This window comes from Dermacentor albipictus, chromosome 10 (genome assembly GCF_038994185.2).
Source record: "Dermacentor albipictus isolate Rhodes 1998 colony chromosome 10, USDA_Dalb.pri_finalv2, whole genome shotgun sequence".
Lineage (NCBI taxonomy): Eukaryota > Metazoa > Arthropoda > Arachnida > Ixodida > Ixodidae > Dermacentor > Dermacentor albipictus.
In genome coordinates, this window is record NC_091830.1 from 44,398,993 (window position 1) to 44,419,014 (window position 20,022).

At 44.9% G+C, this 20,022-nt stretch overlaps 1 protein-coding gene across 3 annotated transcripts in view; it reads right to left on the bottom strand.

Moving 5' to 3' along the window:
* Positions 1–272: 272 nt before the first annotated feature.
* The window catches only part of LOC139050646 (uncharacterized), a 53,800-nt gene continuing 34,050 nt past the window's right edge, over positions 273–20,022 (bottom strand). The window contains exons 17-30 of one of the 3 annotated variants that reach the window (XM_070527235.1): positions 17,959–17,994; positions 15,220–15,306; positions 13,621–13,689; positions 12,723–12,761; positions 11,567–11,656; positions 10,738–10,871; positions 10,101–10,154; positions 8,866–8,901; positions 8,253–8,270; positions 8,036–8,050; positions 7,303–7,332; positions 5,283–5,306; positions 4,272–4,352; positions 273–494 (exon numbers count right to left, since the gene is read on the bottom strand). In XM_070527235.1, coding sequence (XP_070383336.1) covers positions 416–494; positions 4,272–4,352; positions 5,283–5,306; positions 7,303–7,332; positions 8,036–8,050; positions 8,253–8,270; positions 8,866–8,901; positions 10,101–10,154; positions 10,738–10,871; positions 11,567–11,656; positions 12,723–12,761; positions 13,621–13,689; positions 15,220–15,306; positions 17,959–17,994 — 792 coding nt within the window. In that variant the 3' untranslated portion in view covers positions 273–415. The remainder of the gene's footprint in view (positions 495–4,271; positions 4,353–5,282; positions 5,307–7,302; positions 7,333–8,035; positions 8,051–8,252; positions 8,271–8,865; positions 8,902–10,100; positions 10,155–10,737; positions 10,872–11,566; positions 11,657–12,722; positions 12,762–13,620; positions 13,690–15,219; positions 15,307–17,958; positions 17,995–20,022) is intronic. The other 2 variants (XM_070527236.1, XM_070527237.1) reach the window with 2 other exon arrangements.

The following is a 20,022-nucleotide window of genomic DNA, read 5'->3' on the forward strand; positions in this document are numbered from 1 at the left end:
AACTGTAGAAAAGGATTGATAGGACATACTGACATATCGGTTTATATAATAGCGGGATCTCTCACCAACATTACACGTTATATTCTACAGTAAAGACAGCAGAATTAACACAAGAGTTTGTGCTGACAGCTTTCTTATTTCTCCCGTAAGAGTTGCTGTGGTTCTTTATAGTACATTTAGAGCACAAATGAAGGCCCAAAGGAGAGAAAGGCAGTGGCGTTGGGCCTGACGTATCGATTAGGTGTGAATTGGACAAGAAAGTGCTTTCACAATTGCGTGAACAAAATAAGGTAAAATTGACAATGTAAATAACGTACAAGATTCCGAATATCAAAACAAAATAAAAATTGCAGCATAATGCCTCGTCCGGAGCGAAGTGGAGGAGTCTTTGGGCTTGCTGTGCATCATGCGGCTATCAGTGTCCGTCTCCAGCAAGCACGTGAAGCTGCTGCCCCTTCGCACGCGCCTCCTTTACCCTCTTGAGCTCATCGGCACTGCGAATAATTAATTAATACATACATACATATATACATACATGCATACATACACACACACATACATACATCCATAACCATATGAAACCACCAATGAATGAAACCAAGGAGATCGTACAGGGGAAAGTATTTGCTTTTAATTGAAGCGAACAAACGATAAGGTACAGAGAAATGAGAATTGGCGAAAAAACAAAGCTTGCCGCCGGTGGAAGTCGAACCCGCACTTTCACAGCATTATGCGTAGGTTGCTTTGTCTATTGAGCTACGGCGGCGGGTGTTCCCTCACTCTTGAGTATTTATGCGTGTGTACAGCAACAAAGTGTACAGCAACAAAGATCTGATCAAGAAACGCCAATGTATGAAAGCCTCTAACCCTACAGCGAGAATAGAACTGGCAGAACTTTCGAAGTTAATCAACAAGCGTAAGACAGCTAACATAAGGAAGTATAATATGGATAGAATTGAACATGCTCTCAGGAACGGAGGAAGCCTAAAAACAGTGAAGAAGAAACTAGGAATTGGCAAGAATCAGATGTATGCGTTAAGAGACAAAGCCGGCAATATCATTACTAATATGGATGAGATAGTACAGATGGCTGAGGAGTTCTATAGAGATTTGTACAGTACCAGTGCCACCCACGACGATAATGGAAGAGAAAATAGTCTAGAGGAATTCGAAATCCCGCAGGTAACGCCGGAAGAAGTAAAGAAAGCCTTGGGAGATATGCAAAGGGGGAAGGCAGCTGGGGAGGATCAGGTAACAGCAGATTTGTTGAAGGATGGTGGGCAGATTGTTCTAGAGAAACTGGCCACCCTGTATACGCAATGCTTCATGACGTCGAGCGTACCGGAATCTTGGAAAAATGCTAACATAATCCTAATCCATAAGAAAGGGGACGCCAAAGACTTGAAAAATTATAGACCAATCAGCTTACTGTCCGTTGCCTACAAACTATTTACTAAGGTAATCGCAAATAGAATCAAGAACACCTTAGACTTTGGTCAAGCAAAGGACCAGGTAGGATTCTGTAAAGGCTACTCAACAATAGATCATATTCACACTATCAATCAGGTGATAGAGAAATGTGCGGAATATAACCAACCCTTATATATAGCTTTCATTGATTACGAGAAAGCATTTGATTCTGTCGAAACCTCAGCAGTCATGGAGGCATTACGGAATCAGGGTGTAGACGAGCCATATGTAAAAATACTGAAAAATATCTATAGCGGCTCCACAGCCACCATAGTCCTCCATAAAGAAAGCAACAAAATCCCAATAAAGAAAGGCGTCAGGCAGGGAGATACGATCTCTCCAATGCTATTCACAGCGTGTTTACAGGAGGTATTCAGAGACCTGGATTGGGAAGAAATGGGGATAAAAGTTAATGGAGAATACCTTAGTAACTTGCGATTCGCTTATGATATTGCCTTGCTTAGTAACTCGGGGGACCAACTGCAATGCATGCTCACTGACCTGGAGAGGCAAAGCAGAAGAGTGGGTCTAAAAATTAATCTGCAGAAAACTAAAGTAATGTTTAACAGTCTCGGAAGAGAACAGCAGTTTACAATAGGCAGCGAGGCACTGGAAGTCGTAAGGGAATACATCTACTTAGGGCAGGTAGTGACTGCGGATCCGGATCATGAGACAGAAATAATCAGAAGAATAAGAATGGGCTGGGGTGCGTTTGGCAGGCATTCTCAGATCATGAACAGCAGGTTGCCATTATCCCTCAAGAGAAAAGTGTATAATAGCTGTGTCTTACCAGTACTCACCTACGGGGCAGAAACCTGGAAGCTTACGAAAAGGGTTCTACTCAAATTGAGGACGACGCAACGAGCTATGGAAAGAAGAATGATAGGTGTAACATTAAGGGATAAGAAAAGAGCAGATTGGGTGAGGGAACAAACGCGAGTTAATGACATCTTAGTTGAAATCAAGAAAAAGAAATGGGCATGGGCAGGACATGTAATGAGGAGGGAAGATAACCGATGGTCATTAAGGGTTACGGACTGGATTCCAAGGGAAGGTAAGCGTAGCAGGGGACGGCAGAAAGTTAGGTGGGCGGATGAGATTAAGAAGTTTGCAGGGACGGCATGGCCACAATTAGTACATGACCGGGGTTGTTGGAGAAATATGGGAGAGGCCTTTGCCCTGCAGTGGGCGTAACCAGGCTACTGATGATGACAGCAACTAACTGGAAGAGAGTTGGCACGGACCACTCACGGCCATGGTGGTGGATGTGGAGCGTCCCTTTGACTTACGTCTCGCGTAGTGCATGGACCGGTAAACCCTCGTATGCAACCTGATGGCATCAAACCTGCCGGAGTCGAGACTCTCGGCAGGGGAAACTGAGGGGGCCATATTTTTGTTAGTCATTACAATATCCTTGTGGTTCTAATTAATTTTTTGCAGTGATCATATCGCTTTGCAATGAATATTTGAAATGAAGATAAACATGCTCAAGGACTTATGTCAGAACTTTCAGTACCAGCAACTCACAATTGCATAATTTTAGTGCGACAGCGTTAAGGGTCCTGTGTAGCAGAAAATCCAGCGTCGACCGTCTCGCGAGCGAAAAATAATTACAAAACAACCCATACTGAACCACGCAGGCCCTCCATGTTGCGCAGAGACATTACTGAACTAATTCAATTTCTGAAAGTAAAATACGTCTGAAAAATCATAAAGTATGACTTTCACACTACCTACAGACATGATAGGGTTGGATTGTCGTTTGAATATACGGAAAAGCTATCACTCTGTTGCGCGGCAACTCAAGCACAAACCCTCTTTTCAGCGTTTTTAACATTCATAGAGTGGCGCGGCCGGTTCCTTGCAACTAGAGTGCCTCGATGCGCGCACTCCCCTCCACCAAGAGGGCGCGCGCATCGAGGCACCCTACTTGCAACAATACCATCCAGATGGCGCTCGCTTCCACACATTCACGACCCACGCAAGAGGCGGCGTTTCTACCAGGAAGCTCGCCTTCGTGCGTAGCGTTCGCTGCTAGCATTTGCCGGTATACATTCCGGTTACGTATAAGCTGCAGTTGCCTGGAGCCGTGAGAAGCAGTCGGGCATCTTTGAATGCTATCGCGTTACACCCGTAAAGACGAAGCTTAAGCGTCCTCCACCTTTTTTTCACTTGGCGCAGCGAATGAACGCGCTTCTTTCCGAGATTTCGGGAATGTCCACGCATAGCATCACGGCAAGGTTAGGCCTCCCTGCTGTGCCTTTGGAGCATGCTGTCCATCACAAATCGCCTGCCTTGGGTGGCATAAAAATGGTCTAACAGAGAATTCGTGGCCATGCTTCGCACCGTTGTGATTGCACATTTAACTAGTGCCCAAAGAACCATACGCTGTCTCCAACGCCTTGATTTATTGGTAATTCACGAGGGGGAAAGTCTTCGATATGCTGCCATAGGCACTACAAGAATTTGTTTATTTTTTGCCTGTGTTTTATCATTTAGATGCAAAACACAGCGTAGTTTGCCACTTCCATCATTTAAAATTTGGGCCGGAGTAGGTTGTGTCAATAGATTTTTTTTCTTAATTATCACTTATGGTTCAATCTTGAAAAAGTAACAAAGAGGATGAACCTATACACGAGGTTGAACACGGGGCCTCAAGAGGTTGTAACAAAACCTGCCGACATTTTCTGCCCAGCAACTGCGCCAGGAAGGTGCAAGAAAGTCGGCTCGTGCGTTCCGGTTAAGTTTTACGCTAGCTGTACCACATTCCGAGAAACTTTGAGTAGCTGTTCAGAACTCACATGGACTCGATCACGAACTCCTTCTTCCTGTCCACATTCCATCTTCTCAGGTCAAGACCCGACTCGTTGCTGTCAAAACCCCTGAAAAATATATGGGATATACTTGACTAGATGAATGATTACACCTGTCGGTCAGTGAGTATAATTCGAATCCCATAAGATAGCCTCCGAGATTCTCAGCTCGCCGCTCTGGTTTTCAAAGATCCGGGCTCTGCATATCATTTTCGGGCAGCAGTAATGGCGGTGTTCTTTCAGTTTTTGTATAAAAAACGACAATTTTTTGCGCGCTTTTTGTGACGCGTTCATTTGTATTTAATGATTAAAATTGTGCATGGACTTTGCTCTAACGTACACTTTTTGAAACTTGCCATTTCGCGCCGTCCGAAATTTCGTTTCAGACAGTTTCAGCTCAGAGTGGACCTCCGAAGACGTCCACAAGGATTTACAAGTGTTTTGCTGATAGTGAATATTTCACAGGAATCGCTCTTTTCGGGCACTTTATGTAAAAAACAAACCATAACCTCACCGCCTGCTGATGCGGCGTGCCATATTCGTACCAGCGTTAATTGCAATGTTGTAAACAATTACAGGACTATATAAGCAGCTCACTGTACTCACCTGTAGTTTCAATTTAGACGTTACGTTTTTTTATTCTTTATTGCTTTTTATTAACTTATTTACTTCTGCATTTTTACGCACAGGGCAATCTTACGCGTCTTCCCGCAGGAACTAGGCTCGCACAAATCAAATAAATAGAATAAAATATACCGTATATCACGCTATAACAATGTGAATAATATAATATTATGATGAGAATATGATGACTATATGCATGAAAAGGTCTGATGAAAGGATCGCCCTATTGCCCTTTAACAGTCGATGTTTTCGTCAATGTAAGAACCAAATGTTCTTGCCGTGTTATATTGCGTCAAAATATTCTAAATATATTTTGCGTCTTTTTGATTGCCAATTAAGCCTATACGCAAAATACAACAGTGTGTAGGTTCTTACGTTACGGATCCTTCCAGTTCTTTTCTGTAAGAAGAAAGAGTCAACATGTATTGCCGGCATCCCCCATAGTATCTTAACTGATGCGTAACGTAACACGCTTTCACCGCAACGCAAGGTCAGTTCAAACTTTGCTATATCCTGCTAATTCTGCAGGACGACTTGTCGTTGTGCTAGTTGGTGTTTATTTAAAGGGACACTAAAGTGAAAAATGATTTCTTCTGCATCAGTAAATTACCGTTCTACAACACCAGAAACACCACTCTTACAACAATAAGACGTTTGGTAAGCCAGAAAAAGCGCAAGAACGAAATACGGGTGCCGACGCCTACTTAAGTTCCCGCACCTGGGCGCTGTGACGTCTTGGATTTTGATGGCATCTTCTAGGGCCTACTAATTGTATATAGTGGCACAGATTGATTACATTGTGTTTTAAAGGAACCAAATATTAAACATGGCAAGTTTCGGGAACCTTTATACAGCCAATGCGGTCCAAATGTGAAAACATACTTTGGAATCTCTGACGTCACGCTGATGTACCGGCGCTGGGGTTTCGGCGCGAAATTCAAATACTGATACTTGGACCTTCATTTTCTCGTCTAATAATCAAACTATCTTTTAAAATGACTGCCTGCAGGGTTCTGAAACAATCCTTCATTTGACTAAACTGATTGATTGTTTCACTTTAGTGTCCCTTTAACGACATATAGGAGCGCGAAGGCACGATCACACAGAAGGCACATAGATGCCTGTGACGTTTGTCTCGGCGTGTGATTGTGCTTGCCAATGCTGTTCCGTAACAAATAGAATACTGAGGGCAGCAGTAAACTTGACAAGGACAATTGAGAACCGCGTCTAATCAGGCTAGAACCGGCTGCATTGCTGAGGTCAACAGTATCGTGTAGTACCGTAACTGCTGGGCTATAGTCTACATTCAGCATATCGTACCGGAGCAGCTGAAGTACTGTATACATGAATCTCTCCACAGCAGCCGATGTACAACTAACAGAAAGCGATACGCTAAATCACCTTAGCGCAATGCAGTGTTCTTTCAAAACTGTATTTTCGCAAATTTTTTGGTAATACGTCGATTACTAGAAGAGAAAACGAACGACAAAGTACCGCGCTTTAAAAAAAAAATTCGCGCAGGATGAGCAACAGGACTGATACGTCAGACTGTGACGTTTGGGCTGTTGCGGCTGAGTAAACCTTTCTGAAACTTGTTAAGACCAATCTTTAGCTTTTTTTTTCAGGAGACAATGCAGTCCGTTTTTACATCATATTACGTAGGCCCTAGCAGACGCCTATAAACTCCATGACGTCGCAGCGGGCTAGTGCGGGAACTTGCAATTGGCGGCGCCACCACTCACTTTTTGTTATTGCGTCATTTCCGGCTCGACAAACCTCGCGGACGAAGTGACTTTCTTTAGCATTCTAGAAGGGTGCTTTATTAAGACAGCCCCAAATGCTTTTTCTGTTCAGGGTCCCTTTAAAACAGAAACTTCTTTCCGAAGTGTAGTTCGCACCCGCGCTCATAGGGACTAGTTCCGGCTGGAGAAAAGGTTTCCTTTTTTTGGACTTTATCCGCAACCAGTACGTAGTTGGTTAGCGAACAATTTATTGTCATCCATGTGAACCCATAGACTCTTCATTAGGCTAAAGTAAGGACAGTTCAAGGGCCCGCTAAGAAAGGCTCTTGCCAGGGTTGTCGGAAGTTAACCCATGTCGAGAACTGCCAGTATCATACCGAAATGTCGCTTGCGCACAGCGACGGTCATTGCAGAGTCGATTTGCTATATGATTTAGCTCTGTTAAAAAGTGGCACATGCAGAAGCGTTTCCCTCTTTTTAAAGCGTTGTCTCCAGCGTATCATTAAAGCTTTCATCTCTCTCTTTTTCGTGCGCACAATTCAACCGCATGCACTGATCTTACAGCGAGAAAGCGCCCGCGTTAACCTCCCACAACGCTTCCGTAAAATATATTCTCCATCCACCGTAGGTAGAATGCAATAGCTTTTTCTTACGGCATGTGGTATGGGTTCTCCTCGAATTTCCTGAAACGGCAACAGAAAAAAGTGTAGACTCCTTTGTTACGAGATGCCCGGCAACCACGCCTGACCCGCTCGTATAGGGTGTGCACAGTAAAATAATTTACACCCTTGAAAAGGGTGTAACTGTGTGTATAACTTACACCCTTAGGGTGTTATCTATTTAACGGACACCCTAAGGGTGTGAGTTAGACACATTTACACCTTTTTCACTTTTTAGGGTGTAAATTGTTTTACAGTGTGCTAGATGTGAGCAGAGCTGTTCAATCATGGCACTCGCAAAGCTCCCCTTATGGGCCTCGTGTGTCAGAGTCCGGACAAAGCGATTGGAAGAAACCGCGGCGGGGCATAGACGACTTTGCGAGGTAAAGCAAACGGGCAGAGTGCTAGATTGTGACATATGGTTTTTGTATGTTGCATAGGCGAACATATGGCGTCATCCTGATTCAAAGAGAATGCCATTAAACACCATCCTCATATTCAGTAGCATCCCCACGTCATGATGTCCGGGTGAAGTTCAGAATTTGAGCTGGTGTTCAGGGACTGGCATGACTGAAGAACTCCGGTGCTATCGCGATGTTAGTTAATAATGTTCGTTAGTTAATAATGTTAGTTAAATGTTGGTTAATACGTCTCTGTCGCCAGAAAGGGATGCGTTTAGAGACAGGTAGTAGACGGAAGATGAAAAAAAATAAGGGCACCAGCTTACAGGAATTTTCCTTCCCTGAAAAAAAGAAGAATTGGAAACACATTTATCAGGCCGCCGGTCGATGCAAACCAACCTTGTGACATACTTTCAGTGCAGTGATTGTCATTTGTCCAACTAATGTGTCTGCAATTCAGCTGCTCCATCTTTAACGATTTCGAGTAAGACACGATGGCAAGGAAACGCTAGAGACTAGAGGAAAGGTGTAGGCTGTACTTACGGATCCTTAACAGGCCGCCTTAACGCATGAAAAGAAAATCACAAGTACAGTCTTAGAAGAACGTACGCGTCACTATGCCGCAAACTATATGAGCCAGAAATAAAACTGGCAAAGTTGCACAAAGAAACAGTCCGGGAACTATCTGTCCATTGAAATATTACCTTTCCTCTAATATGTAGATACCATATACGCGCATGTGCTCTTTCTATGAAAAAAAGAAATGGAATATACTTGAATACGCAACCTGGATTTCGCGTCGAAAGTATTTTCCGATTTGATACCGAATTCTCTTGGGTATGTCTAGTGATCTCAGCAAGACCTTCGGTAGTAGAGATACTAGTAACAGTAGTAGTAATAAACTTGGACGAAACCTATTCTCGGACATATCATACGCAACATTTAGCGGCTATGGCAAGTTTGCGCAAACACAAGTTAAGGGCGCTATGCAATACGAACGCGAGAAAATTGATTTACATAGAACTTGGATAACTAATGCTTGGAGACGGAGTTGCTCTATGTGGCTTAGCTTCGCCATCTGGACTAAACGCAGTAAATGAAATTTTGACAAGATATCCCACAATATAGTTTACAGAACGGAACAGTGTATACTAACCTCCATTTGTACTGGCCAGTCGGCGCTTTAAAGCCGCTGTAAAAGCAGAAAACAGAGGAGCAGAATTTGTGATCGGCGGTGTAAGACGAAAAAAAAACATGCATAAAAGATGACAAAGCAGAGTCATTCCGGATGAAACCGAATATAAAAACTCCATTCAATTTTGTTTAAACCCTGAACAAGTAAGTTTCACAACGAAATTTCTGCAATACCGACTAGGTCCCCGGCAAGTCCTTACGTCGACTGTTGAAATTACAACATGCGGCAATGGAATGCGTTGTTGTGCCATTACCACAAGCCCGGATTCCGAATCTGCAAGATGCGGAATCTATCCTGCGAGCGCCCTAATTCTCCCTTCACAAGTCAAGATGCTGAGCCGTCAGGCAGCGGTGTCCTGCTGCGGGAGAAGCCTCGGCGAGCCGCATGTTTGGACGTGTCCGCGTGTGCCAGACAGCCCGGCGCCGCACCTCCCTTTGCCTGGAGGTCACCGCGCGCGCGAACTTTGAACCGGGTGGCCAGCGCGGTCGCTGGTTGGACCCCTCGGACGACCGTCGTGTGCTGACTTTGTATTGGGCCGTTTGAGTGACAATGGTTCCTCGGGGATTATAAAAGCAGCAACGCGCTGCCTGAAAAACAGGATCCGCCGACCCACCGGGAGAGAGTGTCGCTCCCGACTGGGGTGAGATGTGTCACGCGTTTTCGCCGGACGTCGTCGTGCGAGAACAGTCGCGTTTGTTGTGAGCACTCGGCCCCAGTGCCGACCCGTTCATGTCCTGTATGATAACCTGTATATAATGTATAAAGTCCCTTTTGTTATTCTCATCGACGCCAGGCTCGGAGTCTTCGCTACCAACGCTCTGTCACGAAACGGGTGACGAGCGCTACGGGACCACAAAGCCGTAATCGTGGTGCAGCGGTGCAAAGTTCGTAACACTGGCGGCACCGGTTGGGTGTCGTAACAGCGTGGACGTCGACGACTAAAAATCCACGTCGTTCGATGTAAACCGGCTTTGGGAACGTCCACGTGACAGAAATAATAGAAAAAAAAAGAAATTCGGGTAAGCAGCCTATGCAGGCGGCTTGACAATACGCCCATTTAGGAGCACTGCGTTTTGAAGAAACCACCCACTAAGCAATCTGTCTCGTGTTACATATTGAATAACCTTAACAAAAGGTCTCCGCAATGACCGCTGCAGGCGTGACGTAAGCCCTGCATATGGAGACGCATTGCTCACCTCGGCGCGTAACTCACGCTGAACCCCGTTGACTTGTCGTCCTCTGGACTTTCCCTGAAAATTGAAATAGCGGCAACGTTAGCGCTTCACATCGCATGTTCGAAGTGCACTTTGTTGTTATTTAGCACGGTGTTTGCAGACTGGAATGCAATTATCGTACGAAGGCAGCTTCCTATAGGAAGAGCTGTTTCTTCCGGACCTGGGGTTCACATTGACACTTCCTTATCCTTGTATTCAGGTTTATTTGGTTAATTTTTTCTGTTATCGCTCAGCGGGCGCTATGATTGGATTCTAGAGTAAATCTCGCAACACAGAAAGTGACGGAGCAATAATACAGGATACTTTTGCGAACACATAATGCAGGGCTCCAGGACGCAACATTATCTGACGCAGGACAAAAAGAAAAGAAAAAGAAAGGAGGAAAAAAGAAAGGCGCTGGAAAACCAGGTAAAGCAGCAAAAGAGCCCTTCTTTTGGGCAGCTATAACAGCAGCGGAGAGAGGCCTCGTGTTCCGACAATATACTATTGAGAGTAGTTCTGAAACTGCAATTAAGGGGGGGCGTGAACTACTTTGCAAGTCGCCTATTGCTCTATAATAACGATTAGAAAAAAAACACGTTCCGAAATTTGAACTCACACGGACTCCTCGACTTCGACGCCTTCGTAGAGGTAGTCGTCCATCTTCATCAGGTACTTGGAGAGCTTCAAGCCTACGGCGATCTGGGTGGTGAACATCCCGCACACCATCCACACTGCGAACCAGATGCCGTTCTGGGAGGAAATAGATTTCGACCAATGAAAGACTCGTCTCGAAATTTCTTAGAAGGCAGGGACGGCATAGATTCGGTGTGACAGCTGTTCGCAGTGGCGTACCTAGGTCGTCTAGCACCCGGGGACCATAGGTCTTCTGTCAACCCCCCCCCCCCCCCCCTGGGTGTAGCCGGCGGAAAGAGGAATCTCTTCAGACGTATATCGTAGCTATCGTAGGTCCTGACCGCAGTGCAGGCGTCTTAGAATTATTCGAAGTACAGTGACACCATACAGTGCTCAATACGAAGTACGAAGTGACAAATCTGTGCGGGATCGCTCGGTTGCAGCACACACGATGACCTGTTTCCTCGTACAACTGGCCGACACAAAGGGCTCTGTGAAGGTCACTTATGGCGACAGTTTCTTCATAGACTGAATCTATCAGGGGATGGGACCGCATACTCCACAACAGTTCACGGGCGTCCGCAGAACTTAGCCATGATCCGGAGCGGCATTATTTCAGTAGACGTGCTGCCGTTGGAGTGAGCATACCACATCAGCGCGATTCCATTACAGCTGCTCCGGTTTTATCGAAACACTGTTTATAACAACGTAAATTGTTCTATCCACATGACTTCGTTATAGTGAGAATTTACTGTCAGCTGTACACGTTGAGTTAAAGCTCTCGCATATTTGTTGCACTACTAGGCCCTCACCATGCATTGTAAGGTACCGTCACAGAAGACTTGGAGGCATTGCACGTAGAAGTCCCGGAGAGGCTTGCAGTCTCCGACACTCGAGAAGACCTGTACGAGAGGGAGAGAGAGGGAGAGACACCTTCGATAGTCAACAACCGCTGCTAGCCTGTTTCAAAACGGAGAGTGGGCGAGTCAGGCGAAATTACTACAGAGCCAGGGCCAAGGAATCGGAATCTTGAACGTCCCTTGCACCCAAAGTTAGGCAGAGCTTGAATTTGGGGTAGTTATTGAAGATCCATATTTTTATTTTGCACTAGCATGTGGAAACAACTCGGACAAAGACGAACGCAAAGGAACGAAACTGAACAGGTGAAGCGCAGAAGATTGTTTTCTTCCGCTGTGAGTTAAGGAATAAACGCAGGTTGGCAGTTTGTGCTTCACCTGTGCATTTTTTGTTGCTTTGTGTTCGTCCTTGCCCAAGTTTTTTCCTGACGCCAACGCTGGAAGAATGGAAACGAAAGATACCTTCAAGAAGCAGACAGGTCCTCCCAAATTTTGGTCACGCTTCGGATAGGCCAGCGATTCATTTATGTTGAAGTTGAAATTCGTGCCCGACATAAGAAGGGCAATAAATGCCTGCGATGCTCTAATCTGCTATTAGGGAATGGGGCGTGTTGCTTCTTGTCTCCGTCGTGAGCTCATGGACAATCATATAGTTATAGCCAGTACCTAAACGTACTGCGATTGGTGGAATGCCGGAACAATGATACAGACTTTCCGGATGGATGTTATGAGCGCCCCCTTTGCAACGGGGCGGTGGATTGCGCCACCAAGCTATTTCTATTATACTGCTTAATGACCTACCTAGGTTAAGCAATAAAAAAAAAACACTGGATGGAATGGATGGATGTTATGAGCGTCCCCTTTGGAACGGGGTGGTGGGTCGCGCCACCAAGCTCTTACTATGAACTTGTTGGCGCGCCACCTTGTGACGCGTTCTTGAACCACAATTTGTCAGAAACAGTTTTGTGTTGCGTGATATGTGAGGGACAAAAAACGAAAGCAGCATATGTTCAACTATGTACGCCTCTTATTCTATACGTATCCGTATTGTGTATCCAAATATATGCGCAATCTCCTTCCGAAACATCTATATACTGGCTAAGTTACCTACCGCAGCAACGGGAAAGCGTTTCAGTGATGTAATGCGAAGCTGGAAGTGCAATATTGTGCTGCGTCAGCGTGACACACTGTTTCAAGCGCACAACGAGAGCAATATGCAAGTGCTATAAGACACATTTCCCGCAAAAAGAACGCACAATAAGGAAAACACATCGACGACTCACTGGAGCACTTCAAATGTGGGTTCTCAATGAGTCTCCTTTTTTTTGTTCTGTGTGTCTTCCAATCAGCAACTTTGAATTTCAGCAAATACCAACTAGGCTAACAAACAGACGAGTACTGATTTTGTGTCGCAGAAACGGTAACCACCAGTGCTCAGATAGCGCCCATTACGGAGCCTTCGTGGTCCATATATATATATATATATATATATATATATATATATATATATATATATATATCGGCCGCATTTCGATGGGGGTGAAAGGCGACAACACCCGTGTACTTAGATTCAGGTGCACGTTAAAGAACCCCAGGTGGTCGAAATTTCTGGAGTCCTCCACTACGGCGTGCCTCGTAATCAGAGAGTGGTTTTGGCACGTAAAAACACTAATTTGAAATACACACACACACACACACACACACACACACACACACACACACACACATATATATATATATATATATATGCGAAGGCGTCCTCGCTGTCGATGGTCAGTGTCCAGCAATGGAGTACCATTGACCGTAGAGAATATTAGTGAATCGCTGCCTCTTTACTGTTACCTGTACCTGGAGCCTAGCTACCAACATGGTTAAGCAGCGACTGTGCATGCGTAACGCGTACAAAACTGGCTGTTGGTGGAGGCGGCACGGGTAACGATCAGGCAGTGGCGGTGTGCTAAAACTAATAAATAGAAAAAAAAGAAAAAGAAATCAAATGAAGAGCTTACCGCTTTCCTCGTGAAATCGAGTTGGCTCAAAGGCGTGCGAACGCTTTCATTCGTATACTCGAGGTACTCCTGCAAACGTGAGAAAAAGTGAAGGAAACATGTTCGTGGCGAATGAACCATAAGTAACCGCCGACTTCCCTTACTCCTCCATATATAAACACTCTACGCCGCTAAAACCTAAAAACTATACTAGAATCACATTCAACTCCTCTTTTTTTATGCATGGCCCTTTAATGAAGGCCCTGGGTTTTCACACCCTAGAAAGAAGGGGAGTATGGTAGCGCGATTCAAAGACGGGACAAGAGAAGACACAAAGGGACACACACAGCGCTAACTTCCAACACTGTTTATTGTCGAAAACCAGGTCGTACTTTTACACTCAGAGAACATGAGTCACATCCACGTGAACAGATTAACAATCAGAGCGATACATGTCTTCTCTTGTCCCGTCTTTGAATCGCGCTACCATACTACCCTTGAAGATGCATTACCAACAAGCCCACATTGCAACCCTCTAGAAAGAAGTACCGGCTAGTCTCTGAACGCTCTAAATTATTTACTGCAATAGCTTTTTATTCGAACCAGTTTGGTATCGCTTTCCATGGTATTTTTATTAATGCTAGGCATTCTTTGCCCACATTCCGGGTATATTGCGTGGTAGGTAAACAAATAGGTGTTTCCTGTCTCGTCACACTTTGAACCTCTGTAATAAAAAAAAATAAAATGCAAGACTGACACTGTAATAGGACCTCCGCATGCCTTCCAACGCAGCACTGCAATGCTGTAACCTTTATAGGTCACGATCGCACGCACACTAGACTCTTGTGCCAAAGCCGACTAGCTATTTGACACACCTTGCGCGTGCTCAAAGGGCCGGTTTCTCGTGTTCTGCCCTCACGAAGTTCGCATTTTGAGTCATCATGTTAAGGCTTTATAGCTTTTTATAGCTGCGTACCTGGATGGTAGCTTTTATTGTAATGTTATGTGGGCCTCTCTGAAATGACCTTTCAGTAATTTTCAATCGCGTTGAGGTCGAGGGCCTCCATATAGAGCAAACAATGAAAAGACGGAAATGTCAAGTGAGTAAACCTTTAAGTTTATAGGCCGCTATATCCAGTATCTATGAACTTTTTCTTTTATTTCCCACGCTTTATCACAAGAGATAACATAGACCTCAAGGTCGCTATACCAGGTGTATTTAACAGCTTGCACGTATTCATTCATGTGACCATTCATTTTTATGCAACGTTTGTTCAGCGAACATTTACTATGCACATTGTTTTAGCTTTCATATATTTTCCTGAAACGATGCAACTTCATTTTCTTCTTTATTCTTTTCATTCGTTCCTTTGGTATCACATGACGCCGAGCGCGTCAAAGTAGTTCAGGACTCCAGCACACATACTGGCAGGCCTTTAGTCCTGAAGCTGCTGGACATTTCAATGAAGGAATACAAATTCTAAACTGACTGAACTATCTCACATTGTGTTCATGTCTGCTGCCCTCTTCCTGCGTGGTACTTAGCGTTTTGTTTCTTTTTTTTTAACCGTTCATCCTCGCGTAGACAAAGTTCAGGCGAGAACGACGCGGCCAACTCACCTTGTTCATTGAGGCCTGTAGTGAATTACGATACGCAGCGTCGCTACTGAGTGCCGCGAAACCTTCCGTCCACCTTGCGGACACACCCTTGTGGAAATGTAAAAAAAAAACGAAATTGGCGAGAAGCGTGTGAGACTATGCGCCGGCACTCGGCTGAGGTTGCAATAGACGCCGTATGGGCTAACGAACTCGCAAATTCAGCGGCAACACAAAAGGACTCTTCGATCCACGTAAGAGAGAACCTTTTCGTCATGAATTAGAAGGAATGAAATGTATGAAGCAAGCAGAGATGCTTGCTTACTTTGCTTAATTCCTCCAAGACATGCTTAATTTCCTCCAAACCTGGAGGAATTAAGAGCCCTTACCTTAATTAAACTATAATCTTAATAAGCAACGATCGATAGGAAAAGGGGATAGGGGAAGAAACGATCGATAGGGGAAGAGAAAAGAAAGTTACAACTTGCCGCCAGTGAGAAACGAACTCGCAGCATATCATATTGCTAATAATGCAAAGAAGGGGTAAGGCGTGCAGATACGGACACAAGTGGACAACACGAACGCCGTTGTTACCATTTATCTTCTTCTCTCATTTCTTTCACTTCTCTTGTGTGCGTGTCCGCTCGCCTTACCCCTTCTTTGCATTATGAATGCTTACAAGCTAGCTCAGCGTTCTGTCGTTCTAAAATATCCTAGGGCTAGGTATATTGCTACGGAACAGTATTTGCGATGACAAACAGGCGAGCAGGGTGAAGACGACGACGACGATTATAGGCTAGCGCGGGCTGTTGCCTCTTGGCCAAGCGCGGCGTATTGCCTTGTAAATATACTTGTATATAGCTTTTCGTCGGCGTCTTCCTACGTAACAATCGCATGTGCATATCGTTGGCCAGAAACTTATGATGTATTCTGCGTTTCCGATCTTGCGCTATCGTGGCGATTGTGCGGTATCGTGATCAAGCGCGTGCGTTGCGGTGTGGCGGGCCAGGTGAGCGCGCGTCTCCACCGCTAGCCCGGCCGTGGTTTCGCACGGTCGTCCGCGCGGCTGAGCGCGTACGCCACCCGCGCACTACCTTGCAGCTGCTCTGCGGCTGGTGCAAAGCTCGGGCGAGCCAACATGGCTGTTGGCTGCAGGTACGCTCTCTTTCCATGTGCCTGTAGTGTTGGCGGTAGTGTAATCGGAAGTCTCCGGGACGCGTTGAAGGGAGAGGCAACAGAAACGTTCGTCAGCGCTGTTGACACGCCAGTGCTGTGACAGCCAGTGTTCGTTGTGATAGGGTGATGTCTGCCCATATGTATATTATGATATCATCGACAGATAGATGAGCCTGCCGCAAGAAATAAGATGAAGTGTCTGGGCTCTCTGCGCGAGCACGTGTTTTCCTGGTGGTCTGGCTGCAGTGTAAATGCCGTGTATATCTTGTCTGAAAAAAAAAAAACTTTTTGTGTGCAAACAAGCAGGGACGAAGAAGAGGAGCAACACAAGGACGAGCACAAGGACGAAGCGCTCGTCCTTGTGTTGCTCCTCTTCTTCGTCCATGTTTGTTCGCGCACAAAAATTTTTGAAGAGATTAATCTGTTCCAACTAGGCCGACTCGCAGCTATGCTTTTTCTTGTCTGTGTCGTTTCACACGTAACAATATACATAACTCTGCTCCTTGACAGGTCCAGTATGGAAGGAGATGCTCCTCCAAAGAAGCACGAAGCGTTAGCAATTTATTGCTCCCTCCTTCGAAAATAGAGCGGCGTTCACATAAATGCGACAGTCGACTCCATGGCGACTGTCGCATCCATGTAAACGTGGCTATTGACCTCATGCACATGGCACCTTCTCGTCTGCACAATCCTTTAGGTGTTGGTTCGCTGTTGTCGAGTTGCACCTGCAAAGGCTGAAATGGACCAACTGATTTTATTACTCATACCTGATGCACAAAAAGCTCCTTCGTAATGGCGAGGGATTTAGTGGCAAGGACGCCTCCGAAGAAAGCAAATGCAGGGACATGGACAGAAAGGATAAGAAACGACAGCGGGACTATGTGTAAACCATCACGATCACCATCATCATTAGCCTGTTTTTATGTCCACTGCGGGACGAAGGCCTCTTCCGGCGATCTCAAAATGCCATTGTCCTGCGCTAGCTGATTACAATTTGCGCCTGAAAATTTCCTAATTCTGCCACCCCGCGTAATTTCCTCTTGCACTCGACTGCGCTTCCCTTCCCTTGGAAACCGTTCCGTAACACTGACGTGTCACTGATCATAGCGGCCGCTGGACTGTGGCGTAGTGAAGGGGCGCGCACGCTCGATATCAGTGCCGCACCTATGTATGCGTGAGCCAAACCTTATAACGTGAGATAGAACTCCTCCATTCTAGAATAAGGGGCTTTAACGTGAGAGCGTTGGTGGCGCCATCTCGTGGTGGTGCCTGAAAACACGCGTATTGACTTGAACATCAAACTAGGGCACGTTTCCTTTTTTTTTCTCTCTCTCTTCGCGTTCTACGAACATCCGCGCCGTGTTGTTGGTCTTATAGGTTTCGATTTGAATTAGCGAGAAGCCTCATCTGGACTAAGGCGACTTCCCACTACATCAACATTATAAGCACCCCCCCTCCCTCCGGAAAATTGATATTTTGGTGTATTAACCGAAATTCTACATTATCAGTGTTTAGATTGCTTCGAGTTGAATGTAGTTCTCTTTTGTGTTCTACATGAGTGTAGAAAAGGAGATTCCGGGGTCTCACCTTGAGGTCATCAGTCGACTTGACGGTACCGATTACCTTGGCGCGAGAAGAACGTGTTCGTTTCAGACATCATCGTTGTAATATACACCACTAGGCATTTCGAAGGAGCACTTTAGATAATTCCTGATTATGTTAATTATGAGAGAGACCTAGAATACTTAAGTCGCTTTCACCATGCTACGAATCTGTTGGCCTTTTTCTGCCTTTTATTTCATAGGGAATGCACCGGCTTTGCCTGTGATGCAGGACAAAAAAGAGGGGTTTAGCCTCCTTGTCTGGGTCCTGACCCCGCCGGGTGCATCACCAGCAGTATGCTATAGACATAGTACAAGTCAAGATTACCGGGTAGCAATAAATGATGGCTAAGCAGTAAATTCAAGAAGCAAACAAAACGGGATAAGCATAAAAGCATAATTGAAGCCACGTGGCGCAAAGAAAAATTACGTGATACAACAGTACTTACGAGTGCATTAAAGAGGTTTAGAGAACGTGACATTTGCACACGAAAGATCAATGAAATTCAAATAATTTTTTGACGAGTGAGGAACAGTGTGGACTGCAGGAACACCAATCTACATGATAAACAAAAACCGTATTTCTTGTTCGAAATGGCAGTGCGTACATGCCTTTGCCATATGAATTAGGAAAGGGTAATAATTACATTAAAAGCGTAGCCTGAAAGTCGGTGTTTTGCTTGCCATAATTTGTTCCAGGTTTTTCTACCACAACTGCATGTTCTACGCAAGTAGTAATTGACCAACGTTTTTGTTCGGACAAGCAGGAGTAAATCCATTGCAATTCTCACAATTAGGTTCATTATATTATCTTTTCGTATACATCCGTGTGACCACATTATCTTGTAATTGGAGCTAAATGAATAAGTATTCTGTGAGTCCATATTTACTGTTATGTTTCCAGCATACCAAGTCATCAATGATTGTATGACCCTTCTCTGTAAAGCAAAAAGCATGTCCCGATCAGTTCTATTTCCGATTCCCCATATCAATAAACATTAATTAAGATGTTAATGGATGGACGAAAAGAACATTTGTCTTCTTAACCATGTTGACAAAAATGCTGCGCGCATGGTTTATAAGCCAATGAATTTCGGTACCTTAATTCTAATCACTTCACATCAGCGCAGCTATATGAGCAAAACGCAACTTCTGCACCCCAATTCTCCAAGAATAGTTACGGACCTTATCAGTTGGCCATCTGCCAGGGAAGCCTGGTAACAAACGATACAGCTTCTACCATTGGCTATATTGTTGTATTAAACAGCCACCAGAAATTGATGCTTTATTTGCTCGAACGAGCTCGGTAATACCATCTTTTTGTAACAAAAATTAGTCTGCAATATAGTTTCATCTTTCTGTGTCAAGCTTCTCGCCCGAAAAGCTGGCATACTAAACGTTCAGTCGATCGACATTGTTTAGCGTCTCAAAGCATCACTGAAGTTATGATAGACGCCGTAATGAAAGGCTAGGAATTAATTTTGACCTGCCGCGCCTACTTAACATGAACGTTAGCCTAAGTACGATGGGCGCCTTTGCGTTGTGCCCATATCGGAGTGCAGTCGTCACGGTGACGCCTTGAACTGGTGACCTCGGAGCGTACGAATGCGTACGCTGTGCCCCAGCTCCCCCCTCCCCTCCGCCCCCCCAAAAAGAACGAAGTGTGACCATCGTACCATCATGGCAAATACGAAAGAAACAGCAACATATGCGCCAAACAAAAATAGTTCCGTGAACATTCGGAATAAAATAAAAAGCCCGCCTGTCGTCATCATCGCGGCATCCATCGCTCAATGTAAGCATTATTTTAGTTTATAGTCCTCTAATTACGTTTGTTTACGATAGCGATTTATGTGTGACGTCTGCACTGGTTACTGTAGCCTATATTGCGCATCGTAGCTGCGGCGGAGGTATTTAATTATGCAATATTTTGCTTGCGCTTTCAAGTTATGCTTTTACTTTCGCGTGGTTCACGTAATCTTTTTTGAAAGCTCTCCTTCATGAATGTGTGAAATCATTAAAAAAAAGAAAGAAAAAGAAATAGAATAAT